Genomic DNA, 19,125 nt, shown 5'->3' with positions numbered 1-19,125 from the left:
CAATGTCCATGGCTGCTTTCTTGTCTTCATAACAGACTGGTATAATCAGCATGATTCTGCTTTATTAGAGAAGAAATAAAAATTTCCTTTCGGAAAGGAAGCCCAGAAACGTCAACCCCCATGGACTGTGCTTTATGACTCTCGTCCATCGACGTTAACCGTCGCAATAACTGCTGCATGTATGTTGTGCTGTGCGAACCGTACAAGATTTTAACAGCTCACCCACGCCTTCCCAACAGGCTCCTATATCCCGTACCGATAGCGTTACATTGAATATGAACTAGGCTAGCACAGTTATCCTTCGTTCTTTTGATGGCGGCGGGTAGCATGGAACTTGACGTGTTCTTGGGATCCTCGTGCAACACTTGCTGTTCCCGGATGCCATATTATTGGGTGCATCGAGGTTGCTTCTATGCTCACTGTTGTTTAGTAAGACAATTTTTTTATAACTATTTCACCGAAAAATATGGCAAGAGTATTTTGGGTTGGTTTGGACGCCTGGCTTCTCTTCACATAATAATATACAGTCATGAACTTCCACTAACCCTACAAGTGCACATGACTCGTGAGCTGCTGAAGTCGTGAAGACAGTGACGGTACTGATCATGTACATGTACATCATGTACATGCCGTGCACCGTTCATTCATGCTGACAAAAAAAGTACACTACAGACGGTGTACCATGGTGTACTGTAGGGTGCCCGCAGTGTAGCCTGGGTGCACAGGCCACAGGCCCAGGGTGCACTTGCCCCGTCTCACTCGCGGCTCGGATCTTTGTGCAAGTCATCTATTGACTATGATTGCCCTTTCTTGTAATGGCCCTGCTGTTCATCTGATTCGTCTTCATTCTGTTCTGTTTTGCCTTTTCCCGACACCTGGCCAGGCCAAGTTCATTCACGCCTGTAAGCGTTACGGCCAAATAGCAGTCATCACGCCCGACTGGGTACTGGACAGCATCCAGGAAGGGAAGCTCTTACCACTGGATGACTATCGGCTTGCCGCTGGTCCTACTGTTAGCCAGGGATTGGCAGATGGTGCCGCATCAGCTGACATGGATGACACGATTGATCCGTCGGCTTTGAGCGATGGCAGCGCGGCATCCAGTGTGATTGTGAAGCCAGAGGTGTGCATCTCTGCCCCGCTCTCCTCGACACCTGTAGAGCCTGCACAAGCAGGGAACTACAACCCGGCGTATGTGTCAAGAACACCATCTCCGATGATGCAGCACCAGCTGCAGCCACCCGATCCTATGTTAGCTGCTGGTGCTGTGTCGATTGACAATAGCGGCGGTGGCATCAGCCAGTCAAACAGTCCACCATTCCTGGACCCACGGTTTGCCCTATCCATTAGCAAGCAAGATGAGAGGGTGTCCAATGCTCGGCATACTCGTCACCTATCGTCCACTACCGTCGACGTCACACCTACAAAGCTTGTCAGTCCAACAACTATGATTGCTGCAGCCCACGACAGCAGTAAAGATGGCAGCAGCAGCACCGTTAACCCCAAGCCAACGCAGTCGCAGGCAGCTGTCTCAGCCTCTAAACAGTCCGTTACCCCATCTGGTTCAGTGAGAGGGGCAGAAGTAGCACCGCCAGCCAAGACTACGGTCCAGACTCCGGAATCAGCAGCTACCAAAGCCATCGCAAAAGGTACTTGCAGTGGATCTGTTATTATTATTATGTATTTCTTGTGATCTTCAGTTTCTGCTCACAAAGTGTCTTGACATGTTCAGTGATTTAAAAAGTACAGTGTTGTACACGCACCGAAAGTGTCGCACGAGGTTTTGTTTCGTAACAAAATTGTTTAGCTATTGAGTGGTAACTTGGCCGTGCGGATTTTACTTCAGTGCTGTGCAAGTACTGGTGACATTGTTCGTGCTGAAAGTTGTTGTGATGGCCAATGCAGTGTGTGTTTATGCAGTAGTTGCATCACTGCACTTACGCAGTCAGACCTGTGCTTCACGACCAACCCATCGTGCATAGAAAACTACTTCCTCCGTAAACTAAATGCTGTGCTTGGGTTTTTTGCGAGCATGTGAGGCACCACAACGAATCCCAAAGTTTACAACATTGTGCTGTCGTTCAGAAGAGATTTAAAATTTATTTTTCCTGCACGATTAGGTTTGGAAATTCTTAAAAATGATTTGGAGAAGGTTTGGAAAAAGTTTGGAATTTGGTGTGCTTGGTTGGCTGCGAACCCTGTCACTCATGTACTTCGAGGTACTACTGCTACTGTTCACCTACTGGCTACACGTACACGACAGTGATTCTGCCTTACCACCTGATCGATCGCTGTCGCCCAGTATTAGCTGTGCAGAGCTGAGAATTTGTCTCTCGTCCACACCTGAGTTTGAAGCGCAGCTTCTGTGTGCACGGCCTGCAGTGAACTTGTCACGTGGGCATGCGCACACCTGGGTGCTAGCTGGACGTAATCGCTGCACATCTTGTGAGCCAACGAGCTTGCGAACCCGCACTCTCGACGTGTACAGTAAAACCTGGTGTAAGCGATTCCTGGGTTTAACGACCACCTGCTCTTAACGACCGTGTTTCCATGCACGCACAGTTCTAAAGACCGCCTGGCTTTAACGACCGCTTTTGCTTGCACCGTGAGGTGGTCGCTTAAACCAGGTTTTACTGTATATTCTGTATAGAAGCCTGACTTTCACGAGTCGTGCTTCTGTGTCTGTGCAGACTTTAAATTTCCGTCTGCTGTTCAAGCCAAGTACAAGTAGTTATGCATGACTTTATGATAACGTTGAAGCAGTCTGATTCCTGAGACTACCCGTCTCTGAAAACAGGTCAACTCTTTTAGAGTGGTCGCTCAGCTCAAGGTTTGCCGCACCTGTACGATAATACAATGTAATGGTGCTTACGCGGTTGGCTTTTTTTTGCTGCTCCTGACTCCGTGTGTGTGTGTGTGTGTGTGTGTGTGTGTGTGTGTGTGTGTGTGTGTGTGTGTGTGTGTGTGTGTGTGGTGCTGTTTCTGCTGCTGCTGCTGCTTCTAAAGATGTGCTCAAAGGTGCCTTCCTCATCTTCACGGATTACCAGCAGAACATGGATGCGGCGACCTTGGATCAGTGGAAGCGGGTAGGATACTTGCTTGAAGTTGCTATGCATGGGTGCTATTAAGAGTACATATCCCTATGGCGGTTATGTACTCTTGATGCTACTAGTACTAGTATGTTTCAGGGTGAATTCCGGGAGCACACCCACAGCACACTCAGCTTATGAACATTGGCATTGTCGAGAGTGCATAAGTATGCATGCATGCATATGGCTCCGTGTTTGTGTTTGTGCACATGTGTGTGTTTGTGTGTCTGTGTTGTTGTTGTTTTACGTTGCTCCTGTGTGTGCTATGTTCTGCGTGCAGGTAGTCATGGACAGTGGTGGTATTGTCCTGGATGAGTACTCTCAGCAGTGCACACACGTCCTGGCCATGTATCAGGCTGGACCGATTTATGAGCAGGTGCAGTGGTCTACATTGTGTCGTGTGAAGTTTGGTACACAGAAAATGGGGCGAAACTTGACAAAATCGGAATCTTGTCGCAACTGAGACGTTCTCAAGAGTTGAGTACCCAGGGGGCTAGGCCAATCTAAAGGCCCATTCACACTATCAATTTCTGTGACCCAACTTGCGACATACGGCCCTTGCGACAAGGAAATTCCTGTCACGTACTGTTGGTAGCAGTCGCAAGGCCATTGTCGCAGAAGTTTACCAAAGTTTACTTTTGCGACGTGCAGCCCGCGGCGTACATAAATGGAGTGCAGTTTCTGCTCTGGGTACGCGTGCAGTGCACTACTAGTACATAGGGATGTCGCAAAAACAAAAAAGATAATAAACCGTGTGCCGCGGTCGCTGCCTCGCCGCGGGTGTCACAAATTGTTTGTTGCGTTGCAAGAAGTGGTATTGTGAATGGACCTTTAATATTTGCGGTGAACATCTGTTCAAGCACGTCTAAAATTTACACTCAATACTCCCGTCTTGTTCGTTTTCTGTTCCATCACCCATTCAGATGTATTCATGAAGGGCATGCGTGTGCGATCGAGCAAGGTTCGACTATTCACATATTTTGTGTTTGTGTTCACTCAGGCGCTGAAAGACGGAAAGAAGATTGTTGCTGCACACTGGCTCAATGACGTCCTGGAGTGCGGGAAGATGTTCACACCAATGCTCGTCGTGCATTTCCCAACAGTTTTCCACGACTGTGTTGCCGGCTGTCCAAGCATGGTAAGAAATTGCGCAGCCGGCTGACATGACCTTTGTAGGGAACAGAAGAAAGAAATTTGCCTTACCACACTGCACACTGCATCTTTGGCTTCCCCTTGTGACTTGCGCATTGCCACCGGCACGTAACTCAACCTTTATTTTAGTCAATTCTGGCAGTGATAAGCGGGGGGGGGGGGGGGGGGGGGGGATTATTCCCTTGTTGGAACTAGTGAGTTGTGACCCAATATCAACAAAATCCGCACGCCTCAGATCTACTTGTTCAGCCTGTCATATCTAGAAACAATGTACCTAACTAGTTACAACCTTGCTTTATCCGGTGCACCATCTCATGGTCCTGCTGCTTCGGCTTGGTTGTGTCTGTTGTGATGGTGGTGGTAGTGGTGTGTGTGTGTGTGTGTGCGTGTGTGCGTGTGTGTGTGTGTGTGCGCGTGTGTGTGCGTGTGTGTGTGTTGTCTGCAAACAGGTCATTTCCCTGTCAGGGTATGTCGGATCTCAGCGGCACTCTGTACGTGACATGGTACAGATGTCTGGAGCCGAGTTTACAAATACGCTGTGTCGCAGGAACACACACCTCATCTGCAAGAAGTAAGGTGGCTGCTCAGGTTGTGCCCTGATGCAGACTTGGTGGTGATGTTTAGCGTCTGTATAGTATACTGTGGTTGGTCTTGATGGGAATGTGTGTAGTCTACATGTATGTGCTGGATATAGGAGTGTGTGTGGGGGGGGGGGGGGGTTGCGTTGTGGGTGCATGTGCACGTGTGGGTGTGTTCACGTGTGGGTGTGCTTGCATGCATGTGTTTGAGTCCTGTGTTGGGTATGCATTAATGCTGCCACAAGGTTCATGCCCTATGTGCTATTTATGTATCCAAGTTTGGCCCAAGGGTGCGTGAAGTAACCACGGTAACACACTTCTTATGTGTCCCTTACAGGCCTGAAGGCATGAAATACAAGCGCGCTCTTGAGTGGGGAATTCCCGTCGTCAACGGCAGATGGATGTCCGACTTAGTAATGCGTGAGTTGTGTCAGACTTAGCCGTACGTGAGAGTGCCGGGCTTACACCTTATCCAAGTGCACGCTAGTATTTAATATGATAGTGCCGTGCACTGGCTCAATGAGCGAGCTGTTGATATAAACCACTCCATCTTTTTTTAAATTACACCCACTATGCTGAATTCATCCAAAACCGTCAATGTGTGTGTGTGAGCCTATGTTACAGCATTGTTGGACCTTGGAAGTGTCTGTTTAAACAAGTAGGAGTGGGTTGGGCATGAACGGAATTTTTACCAAATACTTGTACTGTTGTACATGTACTCATAAGTTATAGGGAGTTGAAAACAGGAAAAGTCTGAAGAAACATTGACTGCCACCACCAGGACTCAAACACGAGACCCTCGTAATACATTGTACTGATAATACTATGGGGGGGGGGGGGGATTGTGCTTGCTGCTGGAGTAGCGGTTTCAAGCATAACACATGTGCAGGTGTTGTAGTTGTCTCTTTGCATATGAACTGTCCGTGGCGCTATCCTTGAGATCCCGGAAACATTGTTGAATCCGTGGAGAACGTGGAGAGAATGTTTGCTTTGCACTGAAACAAAAACAGAAGAGTGGGATAAACACCGGGATTGGCGTGAACACCCAGATTGACATGATCTTGTATGTCCAACTCTCATGTGGAGTGCGAGGGGTGTCCTTCTTTAGCTTCAGCCAAAGAAGACGAGCGCCAGTTCTACCAAGAAGGCCTGCAGTACCAGCGATAGGGCTTCGGAGTGATGACGTCACACGCACACACCTGGCAACACATGCCAACGAAAGTTCTGGGTACGAACAAACCTAGGGTCCCTTTGCTCAGCATTGGTTTTTAGCAGTAATCTGCCAGCTACTCATGGTTTTTATACCCAGTTGCTGCGAAGTTATCAACAACCTGACGTCGCACTTCGAAGCCCTATTCACTGTTTTCGTATACACCTCATGCACTAGGTGTTCACCATAATTATACTGGACGCTCTCTGTTCATGTCGGTAACAGCAATGACCACGTCGTGTACAGCAAGGGCACTAAAGCAATCCATACAGCGGATGAGAGAATCTAACGTATTAAAGAGGCATTCCACATACACAAAGCTCTGTGCTCATCATTAGAGTTCTTGAACCGGTGATCTGTACGCCCCGTATGCTGACGTCTTGGGAATGGAGTCCGACAATCAGTTTCAATGCAAGACAATAAATGGCCACACATCTTCTTCTGATTGTAGCATATCGTGGATGGATCTTTTCCAACCGACTGCTCACCGGTGAAGACTATTGCAAGCAGACCGCATTGGGCGGAGCCATGTTGACGCTACACTGTTGGTTACGGACTAATCAAAATCTGGTTGCTCCGGTCCTGTGACATACATGTAGAGGTGAATGTATGAGAAATACGAAACCGCACAACAAACTTACCACATCATGGCTAGAGTTCCTACTACAGTAGCCGTAGCATGGTGTTGTGCAGATCTTGGAAGTTAAGGTTTCTCACTGCTGCACACAGCTTTCTGTATGCATATCGCTCTCCAGCACGGCTCACCGTAGATGCAGGCTACTTGTTTTTGCAGATGGGGAAGAAGAAGACTCGGACCCATACTGTCGCACAGCTTTACTTGCTTGTCGGGAAGCTTCCTCGACGACATGACCTAGTGAAATCTCACGCTGTGATGGATTTGGATGTGCGGCACATCACGGCTTGTAGGTGTGTCCTGCGTAGTAAAATCCATGTATTATGGGCACACTGCCCAGACCTGACCTAGACGACTAGTAGTTTTTTCGTCTTCTAATGGCCAAGGTGTGCAGACATGTCCATACAAGTGGCATGCATGCAACATCTCCTTTCGTTGGTCGTCGTCTGCGATCTACTGCCATGGGCCTTGATCATTGGCATAACACCTGCTCTTGCCCCTAGGAAATGAGGGTGGCGTTTGCAAAGCCTGCAAAACTTCGCCATAACACATCGGATGACCACCGTGAGAAGACATCTTCAGGACGCTTTGAAACAACACCGAAAGAACAACTGACGACAGGCCTCCCAATTCTCGAAAGAGAGGCCGTTTCCTTTTTTTTTTTGCGATTCCACAGTTTTCACGAGGGTGCCACTTTCGGTAACCTAAGCCTATAGATACAGGATGCCGACTTTGCGATTAGATCCCCGCCGGCATGCATCCGCAAAATCCGGGACCAAAGCTCCATAAGTACAGGAAATATGTGGGGCACCGATTTCATGAGAGTCACCACTGGTCACCACATTCGCGGGAAGGAGGCCCCCGTCCGCAGAATCGGTGACCGAAGAGCCATAGGTGCAGGAGATGCGTGTCCAACACCGATTACACGGATAGGCGGACGCCGTTTCCACTTGCAAAATGACTAAAAGAGAAGTGGTGAGCACACATGCTCTTTCCCTGGGCACTGCAAAAGTCACAACTCATTTCACAGAATCATAGAAAATCACAGAATCACAGAAAAAAATGGCTGGCACCAATGTCGTGGAGACATGCCAGTGGTATAATTTAGTTTGCATGAATTTAATATTTAGGGAAATGTCAGTCTCAGAGCGCCTGCAATATAGTTGTTTCCTTTGTTCACCTGTTTTCATTACGGCATGGTTTCTCGTGTGTTTGCATGTGTGCGTGTGTGTGTGTGTCACGCCCGTGCTTGCGTCGACCACCATGCCATGCACTGCTTGTTGCTGTGTGTAGACAATACAATTCCGGATGTCACTTTACCCCAGTACAAAGAGTTTGGTCGTGAGGATGAGCTGAACGTCAGCCAGCAGTGGGCACGTCCTTTGTTAGGTATGTCAGCTGTGCTTGTGGTGCATTGAACTGCCGTCCTACCTCCTATCTGTACTGTAGAGCCCGTTTTTTATGATACCGATAGCACGGATTACTGCACTCTGCTGACATCGCTTTTTTGGCTGAGAAAAGTACTCGGTTCCTTCTGGTGTAGCCATTGTAGGTTCAGCGGCTCCTTGTTTTATAATTATCTGTGCGTTGGTGCGTGTGTGTGTGTGTGTGCGTGCGTGCGTGTGTGTGTGTGTGCGCGCGTACGTGCATGTGCCATTTTTTGCCTACACGGCCATGCGCGTGTGCCATTTGTGTTAACATTCGCACAGCTGCCTGGATACCGAAACCCAAGGAAGTCAAGGTAAGCAAAGGCGATGTACTCTTTGAGTTTATGTTCCACACAAAGACAGGTGATCAGTCACAAGAGAGAAGCCCTACTGCAAAGTATGGACAGTCATCATAATATCATGGTCTACTGTGGTACTGGCTACTTTCTGTCATTCTGTAGATGGTATGAATTTCCTGACTGCAGCTGCAGCATACATTATTGGGTGACAGTCTCACACGGATGCACCTTGTAATGGCTACGTTCTGTGCGTGTGCATGTGTGGGGCGTGCCCGCGCACCCGTCTATGGCTGGGGGGCTGTATGTGCGGTTGTGGCTGTATGTGCGGTTGTGGTTGTGGGTGGGTGCTCGCACGTGTTTTGTGTTCTGCTGCTTTTACAGGTGAACGTTGTAAGGACTGTCATGTCATCACCCGAGACCCAGGTTAGTGTGTGTGTGTGGCGTGAGTGTGTGTGTGTGTGTGTGTGTGGTGGGAGATTGGGTGTGAAAGGAGAATACTCGTAGTTGGCAAACCTTCCACCGTAAACTATATCTGAGGAAATCGATATGTGGTGGACACCTGTCCAAATGCGGATCAACACAAGACACCCGAATTATGTGCGATATGTGGTGGACACCTGTCCAAATGCGGATCAACACAAGACACCCGAATTATGTGATCTGATTTCTATAATGGCAAAGACTGTGAAATGTGAAGTTTGACATTGTCAAATCTATGCCGGAGAGGGGGGGGGGGGGGTTCAACCTGCAAAGCTTTTATTGCAAGTACTCAGTACTGCATGTAGTATGCAGTGCAAATCCAATGGACACTTCATGCATGTGTGACTTTGGGCCTGGACTGATTTGGCTTGAAAATTCTCAATTTGTAGTATGCACCTACTGAAGTACCATTCTGTGTTTGTGTTCCTTCCCCTGTTCTGTCTGCAGACGTCAGCGCCACCAGCAAAGAGGGAAAAGTAAGATGATAACAAGAATTAATATTTTACTTCAATAAAACGGTTGTCGTACTGTTGTGGACATGGAAATCCGGTTGCACGTCTAGCGGCCCCAGGGCGCTGGTCATGCAGCCGTGGTGGGTTAAGCAGTACACCATGGACATGCGCGCTGGTCGCATCGGATCAACATGTGCACTGCATGCAACGAGGGTTCTGTACGCGCTGAGGGCGCCGGCCCTGGTCAATCGACCAGATTTCCATGTCCACGACTGTAGTAGCGAAGAACCCCTTGACCACATGGATGGTGGAGATAAAAAATCATATTTTTATTGAAATTAGACCGGGGCTAAATTCTAGCACTGCTTGATGACTTGCAAGCTATAACTCCTACTAATAATCAGGGAAACCTTCGCGATCTTGAATCCTGTGCTGCTTTCGCGATGTGCGTGGAATCGCAAAAGTAAACCGGCACGAAATGTAGAACTGTACGACAAAAACTAATGAAATGGACTCTAATCGCAAACATTTCCAGGTGCAAATTGGTCTGTGCTGCTGGCAAATCGCGAACTAAAACTGGCACTGTGTGTGGAGAAACTGCAGATCAGTGTCTGCATGGGCAAGAGATGACTTGAAGAGTAGACAAGAAGAGGCGAGCAAGAAATGAATGAATGAATGAATGAATGAATGAATGAATGAATGCTGCATAGTGCAGTACATGTAGCAGAACACAGATAATGTCACCTATTCACCTATTGTTTATGGTAGTGCGATCATTCTATAACAAACTGGAACGGCTTCTGCTGTAAAGCAGGCCTGTTGTGCTAGCTTGCCCAAGCAGAGCTCTCTCTCTCTCTCTCTCTGTATCTCTCTCTCTCTCCCTGTATCTCTCTCTCTCTCTGTATCTCTACTTGTACCTCTTCCTCTAACTCTGCTTGTGCTGCTGCTGTTGTTATGGGTACTTGTAGAGTCGCTGTTCGTCGAGTAATGTTTACCACACTCCCAGCAGCGCTCAGTAAGGATCTGAGGAAGGTAAGTTTTGAAGTGGGTACTGTGGGGATTGGGCAGCCAGCTAGGGTCTTTCCTCTCAAAGCCAATGCCATTGGCAAGGCTATGCGGCTTGGTTGGCACCCACCTTGGCTTTACACTGCTGGCCACAACTGTTGCACACTTAGCAATGCCAGTGTATCTCCTGGCATGCTGGCTGCTATCTGAAGCCACCAGTAGACCAATGTCACTTGTAGAAGCCAGCACTAGTGGATCTCGTGCTCAAAAAGAGTGTGGGAAATGTGCCTTTGAAATGCTGTGTGTTGTACACACTTCCTACAGCATGGTGCATTACCACTCTTCCAAGTTCCAGAGCAATCTTTGGTGATAGGCTCAGCTCAGACTTGACACAATGCTCGCACGAGTGTTGTCCAAGCCATGCTCTTGTTCTCCGTGCTGCGCGCAACTTCAGAAGACAAGTCATTTTTGCTTTCGTGTGTGTGTGTGTGTGTGTGTGTGTATGTGTGTGTGTACATGCATGTACACACGCTCGCGTGTGTGTTTGTGTGTGTATGTGTGTGTGTGTGTGTGTGTGTGTGTGTGTGTGTGTGTGTGTGTGTGTGTGTGTGTGTGTGTGTGTGTGTGTGTGTGCATATGGTGCAGTGGTATGTGCAGCGATTTCCAATCGATAGATTGCGGGTTCGATTCCCGACGATTATGCCACACACGTCTTTCTTCTCTTTCTCAGACTCTTCCTGACTTTTCTTTCATTCTCCTGGGTGGTTACCAACAGCCAGTGCATGCCGGAGTATGTGGTGTGATGTGTGTGCGGGGGGAAAAAAAAAATGAAAAAGACCAAAAATAGGGATTCACTGGCCAGAAAATGTCACTCCAAATAGCTGTATGGTGTAGACCAGGCTGAATAGTGACGGTCAATTCTTCAGCCTTGCAAGCTGTTGAATGGTGTAATCCCAGCACAAGTTGCTATGGCTTCTGCCGTAGCATTGCTATCATCGCCTCTGGCGATGGGCGTCAAAGGTCAAAGGTGTGTGTGTGTGTGTGTGTGTGTGTGTGTGTGTGTGTGTGTGTGTGTGTGTGTGTGTGTGTGTGTGTGTGTGTGTGTGTGTGCTTGCAAACATTCCCTGTGCGTGCGTTTACAGTCAGTTGTGCAGCTTGGCGGCACCGTGGTAACCGATGTGCGAGAGTGCACCCACCTGGTGGCACGCCGCGTAGCTCGCACAGTCAAGTTCATGGCAGCCGTCTCCGTCGCTAAGTTCATACTCGACCCACAATGGATCAGCGATAGTAAACTGGAAGGAAAGTTCCTCAGTAAGTCAAAGCAAAGCACTGTGCTTCTGTGACCATAGCTTCTTCATTCTAAAGGCTGAATTTGGAGAGGACCAAGCTCTCTAGCACCAGAACTGTACTTTCCATGGTCAAAGCCCCGCCATTGTACAAGCCGTACGTACCCCTTTTGGTGGATAATTGCCATTCTCCAGTTTGTATTTTTTTTGTATGAAATGAATTTTCCGGTATAGGCGTCGGTGATATTTTGGCCCAATTTTCATGAAAGATATGTGCAGCTTTAGCCCCGGGAAATTATAATATTTTTTACATGCGCGTGTGCATGTGCACACGCACACTGAGTGTGTTGTTACGATGTGTGTTGTTCAGACGAAGGCCTGTACACGTTGCGAGATCACGAAGGCGAGCAGCAGATGGGCTTCTCACTCGCGGCTAGTCTGCATCGTCGTGCGATACGCAATCGTCCTCTGTTTCAAGGCCTGACTGTGTACTGCACGTCCAGTGTTGAACCTCCGGCCAAGGACATGCGTCTTGTTGTGGAGTGTGCCGGTGGTGTGGTACGTAGTAACTTACTGCCGTAGGAAAGAGGCTTTCTATTGCACGCTGTATCGGCTGCAGCTCTCAAGGCTTGCTGAATGACTTTGCTCTGATCCGTGCTAATAGTAATACTAGTACTGTAGAGGCAGAAAATTTCGTCGGTCAAAAATTTCGTCCAACTCCTAAGAAAGGGAGTTCGTCCGGTTGAAAATTTCGTCCATGGATCATAATAGTGTATAGAAAAGCTGGACAAATCGACATTAGTCCGGCACTTAATAAAGTCCAAAAAGGTTCCTTGGACGAAAAAGACGAAATTAAATTCCAGACGAATATTTCTGCTTATACAGTACCTTGAAGTACAGCAGTCACAGCACTCCAGCTTTAGTTCATGTACCTTTTATGACTTTATGTTCGGTACTGAAGTACCTGTTTGACAGAACCATAATATTATTTTCAACTCTTTCTAGTGTCTTGTGTCTGAGCCGGTGAGTGTCAAGAATGAGTGAGAATCGTTACCTTTGGTACATGTAAACCGGTCAATTTTAGGAAATCGTTAGTCTCGTTAGAATAATCAATAATGGCATTAACAGTATTCTGTTTTCTCTCCTCTTTTTTTCCTTCCCATTCTCAGCTGCTGGAGACAATGCCAAGCGAAGACGAGTTGGAGTTGCTTCGGAGCAGTCCAGAGGTGTGTGTCTGTGTGTGTGTCTGCTTGCCTGTGTGTCTGTGTGTGGATGCTTGCCTGTATGTCTGTGTGTGTCTGCTTGCCTGTGTGTCTATGTGTGGATGCGGGTGTTCCACTATAATTATGGCATACGCACAAGCTGACGGATCACATACACATGTATATTCACACTGGTACCGTCTTGTTAAGGGTGTGCAGACTCCACTGTAGCCACTTCATGTTTCACACAGTCATACACCACCACTCAAAAACGGGCTCTCGGCTACCAATTCTTCTAAGAATAAAATCCAAATTTTCGGTCCGAAAATTTGGATTACATTATTTTTGGAAGAATTGGTAGCCGAGGGACCGGTTTTGAGTAGTGGTGTATGACTGTGTGAAACGGTACCGTCTTGTGACTTATTTCTGGTATCACTTATGCAGGGTAATGTCCGGCTGGTAGTGCTGTCAACTGCGCAGGACGTGAAGCTGTGCAAACCGTTCTTACGCTATGGAATAGGTAAGAGCTGGGTGCTTACACATTTTCTGCACATGCACATTTTGGGGTGACTGCTGCTGCTGCTGCTGTACTCCTGGCTCTGTACAGCCTCTGGTCTCTATTGCTTTCAATGAAAATACACCTGCTTGCTGTGCTGACGCATGTCATTGAAAACGTGCCATGCCTCGCTGTATTGTGTTTCGAACGAACAGCATTGGGGGGGGGGGGGGGGTGCTCATTCTACAATTGTGGTTCCTGAAATTGCACAATTGGAACATCTGCTTTAGGAGTAGTTCAGCATTTTAGTCTAGCTAGTCCCTGGGCCCACTTCTTTCCTTTTCTCTAAGAGTCTGCTCTTCCTCATCTTCCCCACCCTTCTCTCTCTCTCACACTCTCTCTCTCTCTCTCTCTCTCTCTCTCTCTCTCTCTCTCTCTCTCTCTCTTACCTATAATTACTCTTGTTTATTTCTCCCAGATATCCATACTCCTGAAGTAATACTTGAATCAGCCTTGACACAAGAAATGGATCTAAGCAGGTAAGGCGCTACGTATGGCGTTTCTTTGTGGCAATGACTTTCAGTGCTCTCGCTGACAGCGCCCTGACACGTTTAAATGCCAATCCGCACTGATGAAAGCCAGGATCCTTGGTAATCGGCGGAGAGTGGTCCTGTTGCTGAAAACTAATCCTACGTTCAAATACTGCACTTCTTGGGAACTCGTGGCCTGGCACGAGGAAAACATGGATGCAGTGAATGGGATTTTCGGTCTTTGACCACTTGCTGGTGAGCTGATCTACTCACCTCCCACCGCTTTAGGAGCTGCATCTGCGCCTTGATCCTTGAAGGGTGGTGGCGTTCCTACGGATGCGGAAAACCCGGCTTCCAGCCGAGTCTCACGCGAACCGTGAAATTTTTTTTTTTTTTTTTTGGTGAACACTACCAGGACCAGGCCATTGCCTGCTATGTTCTTCTTGTCGTATTACTTCTTTACTACTGTCACTGGCTTCTCTCCCCCACCTCCACTACACTGACCTCTATTTTCTACTCGTGGGAAGGTGAAAAATAAATACCATTCATGGCGGCTCCCAGCATGTGATTTCCTTGATCTTTGGCTTCTTGGGAAGCTCAATGGATAACTGTGATGAGGAACACGCTGAGCCCAAAGTCAAACAATGCGAAATGTCACCGGCCAGTTCTATAGGCAAGCGAACTCAGCCCAGACATGCAGCAGAGTCAAGCACCATCGTCTAACTCAAGCATTCCTGTCTGCTGGCTAGTGGTTGACCTTGACTAGCTGTGCAGTGTAGTACTGTAGAGCTTGTACAGCCTGCAGGCGTCCATGGCAGTACTCATACTTGATGGACTGCTCGAAAACATGCTTGCTATGAGCAATGCAACTCCAATAACTCAAGAACTGTTCGCCCCACCTACCTACATTCGGACGTCTCTTATCCGGGCACCTTGGGACCGGGCACTGCCCGTATCTCAGATTTGCCCGTATCTCAGAATAACTCATCTACCATGTATCATATCACTTTTTGAAGAAGTTTATTTGGAACGTATTGCACATGTTCAGGATACAAAAGGAACCCATTGATAAAAATGTGTGCATTACATAGGTTGGCAGTGAAAAATAAGCACTTCCGAATACGGAAAAAGTTCAAAAAACCCAAATTCGAAGCATTTGTGCTATAGGAACTCAAGCTAAAGGTGCCCGGTAGAGAGACGTGCCCGTATCTGAGGCGTCCGGATAAGAGGCGTTTGAGTGTACTACCTTTCTGGCAATTGCTTGTATCGCCAGCTGAGAGTTTCCTTCTGCCATACATATTTTCATCTCCGAAATCAAGCGAGTTCTGATCATTTGAAGATGTGTTGATCCTTCAAAATTGTACTTGTGGCGCATATGGCTTTTCAAACACAGTCACCTGTTTCGAGGGAGGATGGGGTTGCTCTCCGTCTTGCGCCACTCCCTGTATCCCCATCTGCACTCTTTGGGTCATGTACTCTTGGTCATGAGGGCAAATGCAGTCAGTTATTTTAGCATGCAGACTATCACCGTACACTCAATGGCTACATCAACATGTACTCTGCTGTGTGTGCTCGTGTGTGTGTGTGTGTGTGCGCGCGCGCGTGTGTGTGCATGTGCACGTGCTCTTCTTCAGGAATCTTCTGATTTCTCAAACGTAACCAATGTCACATTCTTCGGCAGCCGTTTTGCACAGTAAGCCGTGTAGCTCGTGGTATTCAGATTTTTAGGATTTTTATATTCAGGATTATTAGGGGACTCTGTCGTTTTAGCTGCAAGTAAAATCCTCTTCATGTGATTACTCATGAAAACTCAACGCCACACCAGCCGTAATATACCCCCCCCCCCCCCGTCTTTCTCTCAGCTTTGTCCTCTTTTCTGCTGTTTAGTGGTTTTGCAGAAATTTTAGTTACCTGCCCTGCGTTTGTCCCTTCTGCCCCTGTGGCTGGTCTCTTCCTTGCCTACCCTCTACCCTCCCTCAGTCTTCTTCAGCATTGTCCATCGCCCTCGATCTAGTCTAGTGTTTTTTTACGGTAGTGCAGTAGGTTTTCTAATAATTATATTTTCGTTGTGTTCTGGTCACCTGGCTTTTCAGTGGCATTCGTGTAGACTTTAGGATTTTTTCTTAGTAGGCTTAGGTATGTAGGTTGCGTGTGTGTTTGCTGCCTTGCGCCTGCACTTGGTTGGGTTTCCGTTGTTCCCGGCTTGTGGGTTTTGAGAAAGAATTGACTTTTCTTGGAAAGACTTAGAGAGACTTTTGGCATTCATTGTGCTGCTTGCTAGTACTTGTATTGTCCGAGCGTAATCTGATCTTCTTCCACGTTGTTTCAGGGAGTGTCGGGGGGGGGGGGGGTGCTATCATGTATTACAAATGTTACTGCAAAATTAATACAGTGCAGGATGCAGGTTTGCTGTTGAGCATGTACAGTCCTAGCCAGAGAAATCTAGGGGGGGGGGGGTCTACGTGGCCCTGGAACCACACACAGCACTCTGCACACTTGATCGCCGTTCATGAGGGCGGATTGCTCTGGCCAGAACTGACTGCACATGTATGTGCATCATCATCCATTAGATTTGGAAACCAAGGTCACTTGTGACACTAAAATAATACATAATCACTAGTAATACATGTAATGGCCTTGATACAAATCAAAGCCACTACACGTATAATGTGACGTATTACTATTGGGGTCGTCCATAAAATAATATCGAACTTTTTTCACAAAACGAAATAATTTCGTTATGGGGTGGGAGGGGGTTGACCAATTTCGTTTCAGAAAACATTGATTCATGTACATGGCCGTTGTATATGCATGTATGTCAACATTTTTTACGTTCTGAGGGGGAGGGAGGGAGGGGTTGGGTCTAAACTGAAATAATTCGTTTGGTGAAAAAAGTTCGATATTTACGGACGGCCCCTAACCATAATGTACAACCGTATACTTACCTACCGGTACTGTACATGTGCTTGCTAAAGACAAGACTTAGTGCTATTTGGTGATGTACATGTACACCTGTCCCCAAACCTGGACTAGTAGTGATAGCTGTTCTACTACTACATTGTACACTGTACATGTATTTGAAATCCATGCGGCAGGGACCAGATCAGAGCAGATGTCCCTATGCTATGGATGAGTGTACTGTCGGTCACACAGGATACACATCTACCGGTGTGTACCACTCGCTAATAATAACAAAGTTCAGGACTAAAAATTGTTGTTAGTAGGCTAGGCCTAGCTGAGAATTGACTGTACAGTCATTAGTTCCCAGCCACACATCTTTCAGTTTTTTTTGTTACAGTCTTGACCAGGGTTTCTCAAAGTGCCAAGACTCCACTGTACTGTAAAAGTCCGTAAATAAGTACGTATTTACTTTCGAATTTAGTGACCACACCTGTACTAACTTTCGGGTGGGTGCTGACTTTCGGGCACGAACTAACTTTTGGACCTGACTTGTGTGTAGTGGAGAAATCATTTGTCATGTTGATGTACATGCTATGTGCTGCATGTGCGCATCGTACCGGTACTTATTTCGGGCAGTATGTTTATCGGGCTTGACTTGACTTCAACAGACAGAGCCAAAAGAATGAAGGGGGTATTTCTTTCGGGCAGGTACTTATTTACGGACTTTTACGGTACTGTCTGTAGCCATCCACTATACCCATACATCTTCATGACACTCTCCAAACGGTCTCTGGGCTACACCAATCACTAAAACTAGTACCAATAGTACATAAACCATGTACTCTTGCTAGTACCCGGTAAAATAAAAATCGACTGTCACCACCAGGACTCGAACCAGGGACCCTCTCTTACAATCATTCAAATTTTCGGGCAAGGCCAATCTTCCTGAACATGGGCCTTGCCCGAAAATTCAAATGATCTCTTTTTTTCTTTCTTTTAGTGATTGATGTAGCCCAGAGACAGTTTGGAGAGTGTCGTGAAGATGTGTGGGTCTTGACCAGACCGGGGAGTCGTATACTGAAACCAGTGTAAACCGGGTCCATACGACTTCCTGGCCTTGATCTGACATTATGCCAGGGGCCCGGGGCCCGGGGCACAGAATCTAGACTGTTAGTTATTTTTAAATATTATTCTTTTATTCCGCGATGGTGTGACGGCAGTGACGCCAATAAGGACGATCGATAAGTGTGATAGAACTGATACCAGCCAGAAACAGCTACATGTAGATGGAAATTACCTGGGGAGGTAAGAAGCAATGGATCATGAAAAAGAAGCAGGGTGATCGAGATAGTTAGGGCGCGTTCGAATTGTCTTCATCATCTGTGTGTGTTCGAACAAATTTTTTAAAGAGATTAGTATGACGTGTGACGGTGTCCCATTAGAACGGTTTCTATCATTTTGGAGTTTTTCAGTGGAATTGTCATAGCGATGATGACGTCCGATCAGTAGTGCTCCTAGATCCTGACTACAACCATAACCCGGTTGGCAGAGTCCCGGTCTTGCGACCATTTGAACCGTATTGGGAAAACCCAGGTTCGGACCCTCGTTACTCTAGGGGTTGGTTGCATTTTGAGAAAATTTCGTTTTTTGTGTTGTAGAAATCGTCGTGTTGCCGCCGTAGTATTGTTCACGTTGTCGCGTTGCTGCCGCTGCAGGGATCACGTCTGGAAAGGATTTTGTGATGTTATTTTCTTGTCTTCAGTCCTCTGTAATTATTTGTAACATGCTGTCAAAACCGAAAATATGTTAGTACAAGTACAGTAGCTATTCCAAACTCTTCGGAACTAATCCACCTCTCCCATCGGATGAGGTTTTGGAGTTTCGAGGAGGTTCGTTTTTCTGAAGAGGCCAATAAGGCCACCTCTTCAGAAAAACGAAACTCCTCGAAAAGTCAAAGAGTGACAATTCGAACGCACCCAAAGGGAACAATCCTCAGATTATAAACCGGGAATAATCTATTTTCTGCTTTTCATCACGGTCACACTAGTGCACTGGATACGCACAATGAAAATAATCTCACTCACGCGAGCAATTTTTTTGTCACCATTCGCTTCTGGCTGTCTGTCAACCCCGCTCCTGGGCCAGAGCTACATCAGTACAGCCTCGCTCCACTTCAGAACGCAATCAAAAACGAGGAAACTCAAAGAAATCCAGTGGAAGCCGCGGATGATTATAATCTGCGGCGGAAAAGCGAGGCCTCGAGCTGATTTTCATCGAGTGGATTAAATCTCTCAAATCTTCCGCTCAGCGGCAACTATCCACGGATTATTTTCAAATTTTCCCTCAGTGTGACCGCTCTATTAGTGAAGCCTAGTATTATAATT

The 19,125-nt window shown here is 47.1% G+C and overlaps 1 protein-coding gene across 1 annotated transcript in view; it reads left to right on the top strand.

Moving 5' to 3' along the window:
• The window catches only part of LOC135814837 (PAX-interacting protein 1-like), a 29,581-nt gene extending 13,493 nt beyond the window's left edge, over window positions 1-16,088 (top strand). Inside the window, exons 7-23 of the mRNA XM_065328023.1 lie at window positions 884-1,649; window positions 3,007-3,086; window positions 3,370-3,465; window positions 4,090-4,227; window positions 4,691-4,812; window positions 5,157-5,239; window positions 7,957-8,052; window positions 8,373-8,404; window positions 8,771-8,812; window positions 9,317-9,345; window positions 10,290-10,353; window positions 11,469-11,637; window positions 11,983-12,170; window positions 12,782-12,838; window positions 13,259-13,334; window positions 13,789-13,849; window positions 15,475-16,088. Coding sequence (XP_065184095.1) covers window positions 884-1,649; window positions 3,007-3,086; window positions 3,370-3,465; window positions 4,090-4,227; window positions 4,691-4,812; window positions 5,157-5,239; window positions 7,957-8,052; window positions 8,373-8,404; window positions 8,771-8,812; window positions 9,317-9,345; window positions 10,290-10,353; window positions 11,469-11,637; window positions 11,983-12,170; window positions 12,782-12,838; window positions 13,259-13,334; window positions 13,789-13,849; window positions 15,475-15,499 — 2,124 coding nt within the window. The 3' untranslated portion in view covers window positions 15,500-16,088. The remainder of the gene's footprint in view (window positions 1-883; window positions 1,650-3,006; window positions 3,087-3,369; window positions 3,466-4,089; window positions 4,228-4,690; window positions 4,813-5,156; window positions 5,240-7,956; window positions 8,053-8,372; window positions 8,405-8,770; window positions 8,813-9,316; window positions 9,346-10,289; window positions 10,354-11,468; window positions 11,638-11,982; window positions 12,171-12,781; window positions 12,839-13,258; window positions 13,335-13,788; window positions 13,850-15,474) is intronic.
• Window positions 16,089-19,125: the final 3,037 nt, after the last annotated feature.

The sequence above is a fragment of the Sycon ciliatum genome, chromosome 4, assembly GCF_964019385.1.
Source record: "Sycon ciliatum chromosome 4, ocSycCili1.1, whole genome shotgun sequence".
In the NCBI taxonomy this organism is placed as follows: domain Eukaryota; kingdom Metazoa; phylum Porifera; class Calcarea; order Leucosolenida; family Sycettidae; genus Sycon; species Sycon ciliatum.
Note: the sequence above shows the minus strand (reverse complement) of the source record. Positions and strands in the feature narration are given on the sequence as shown.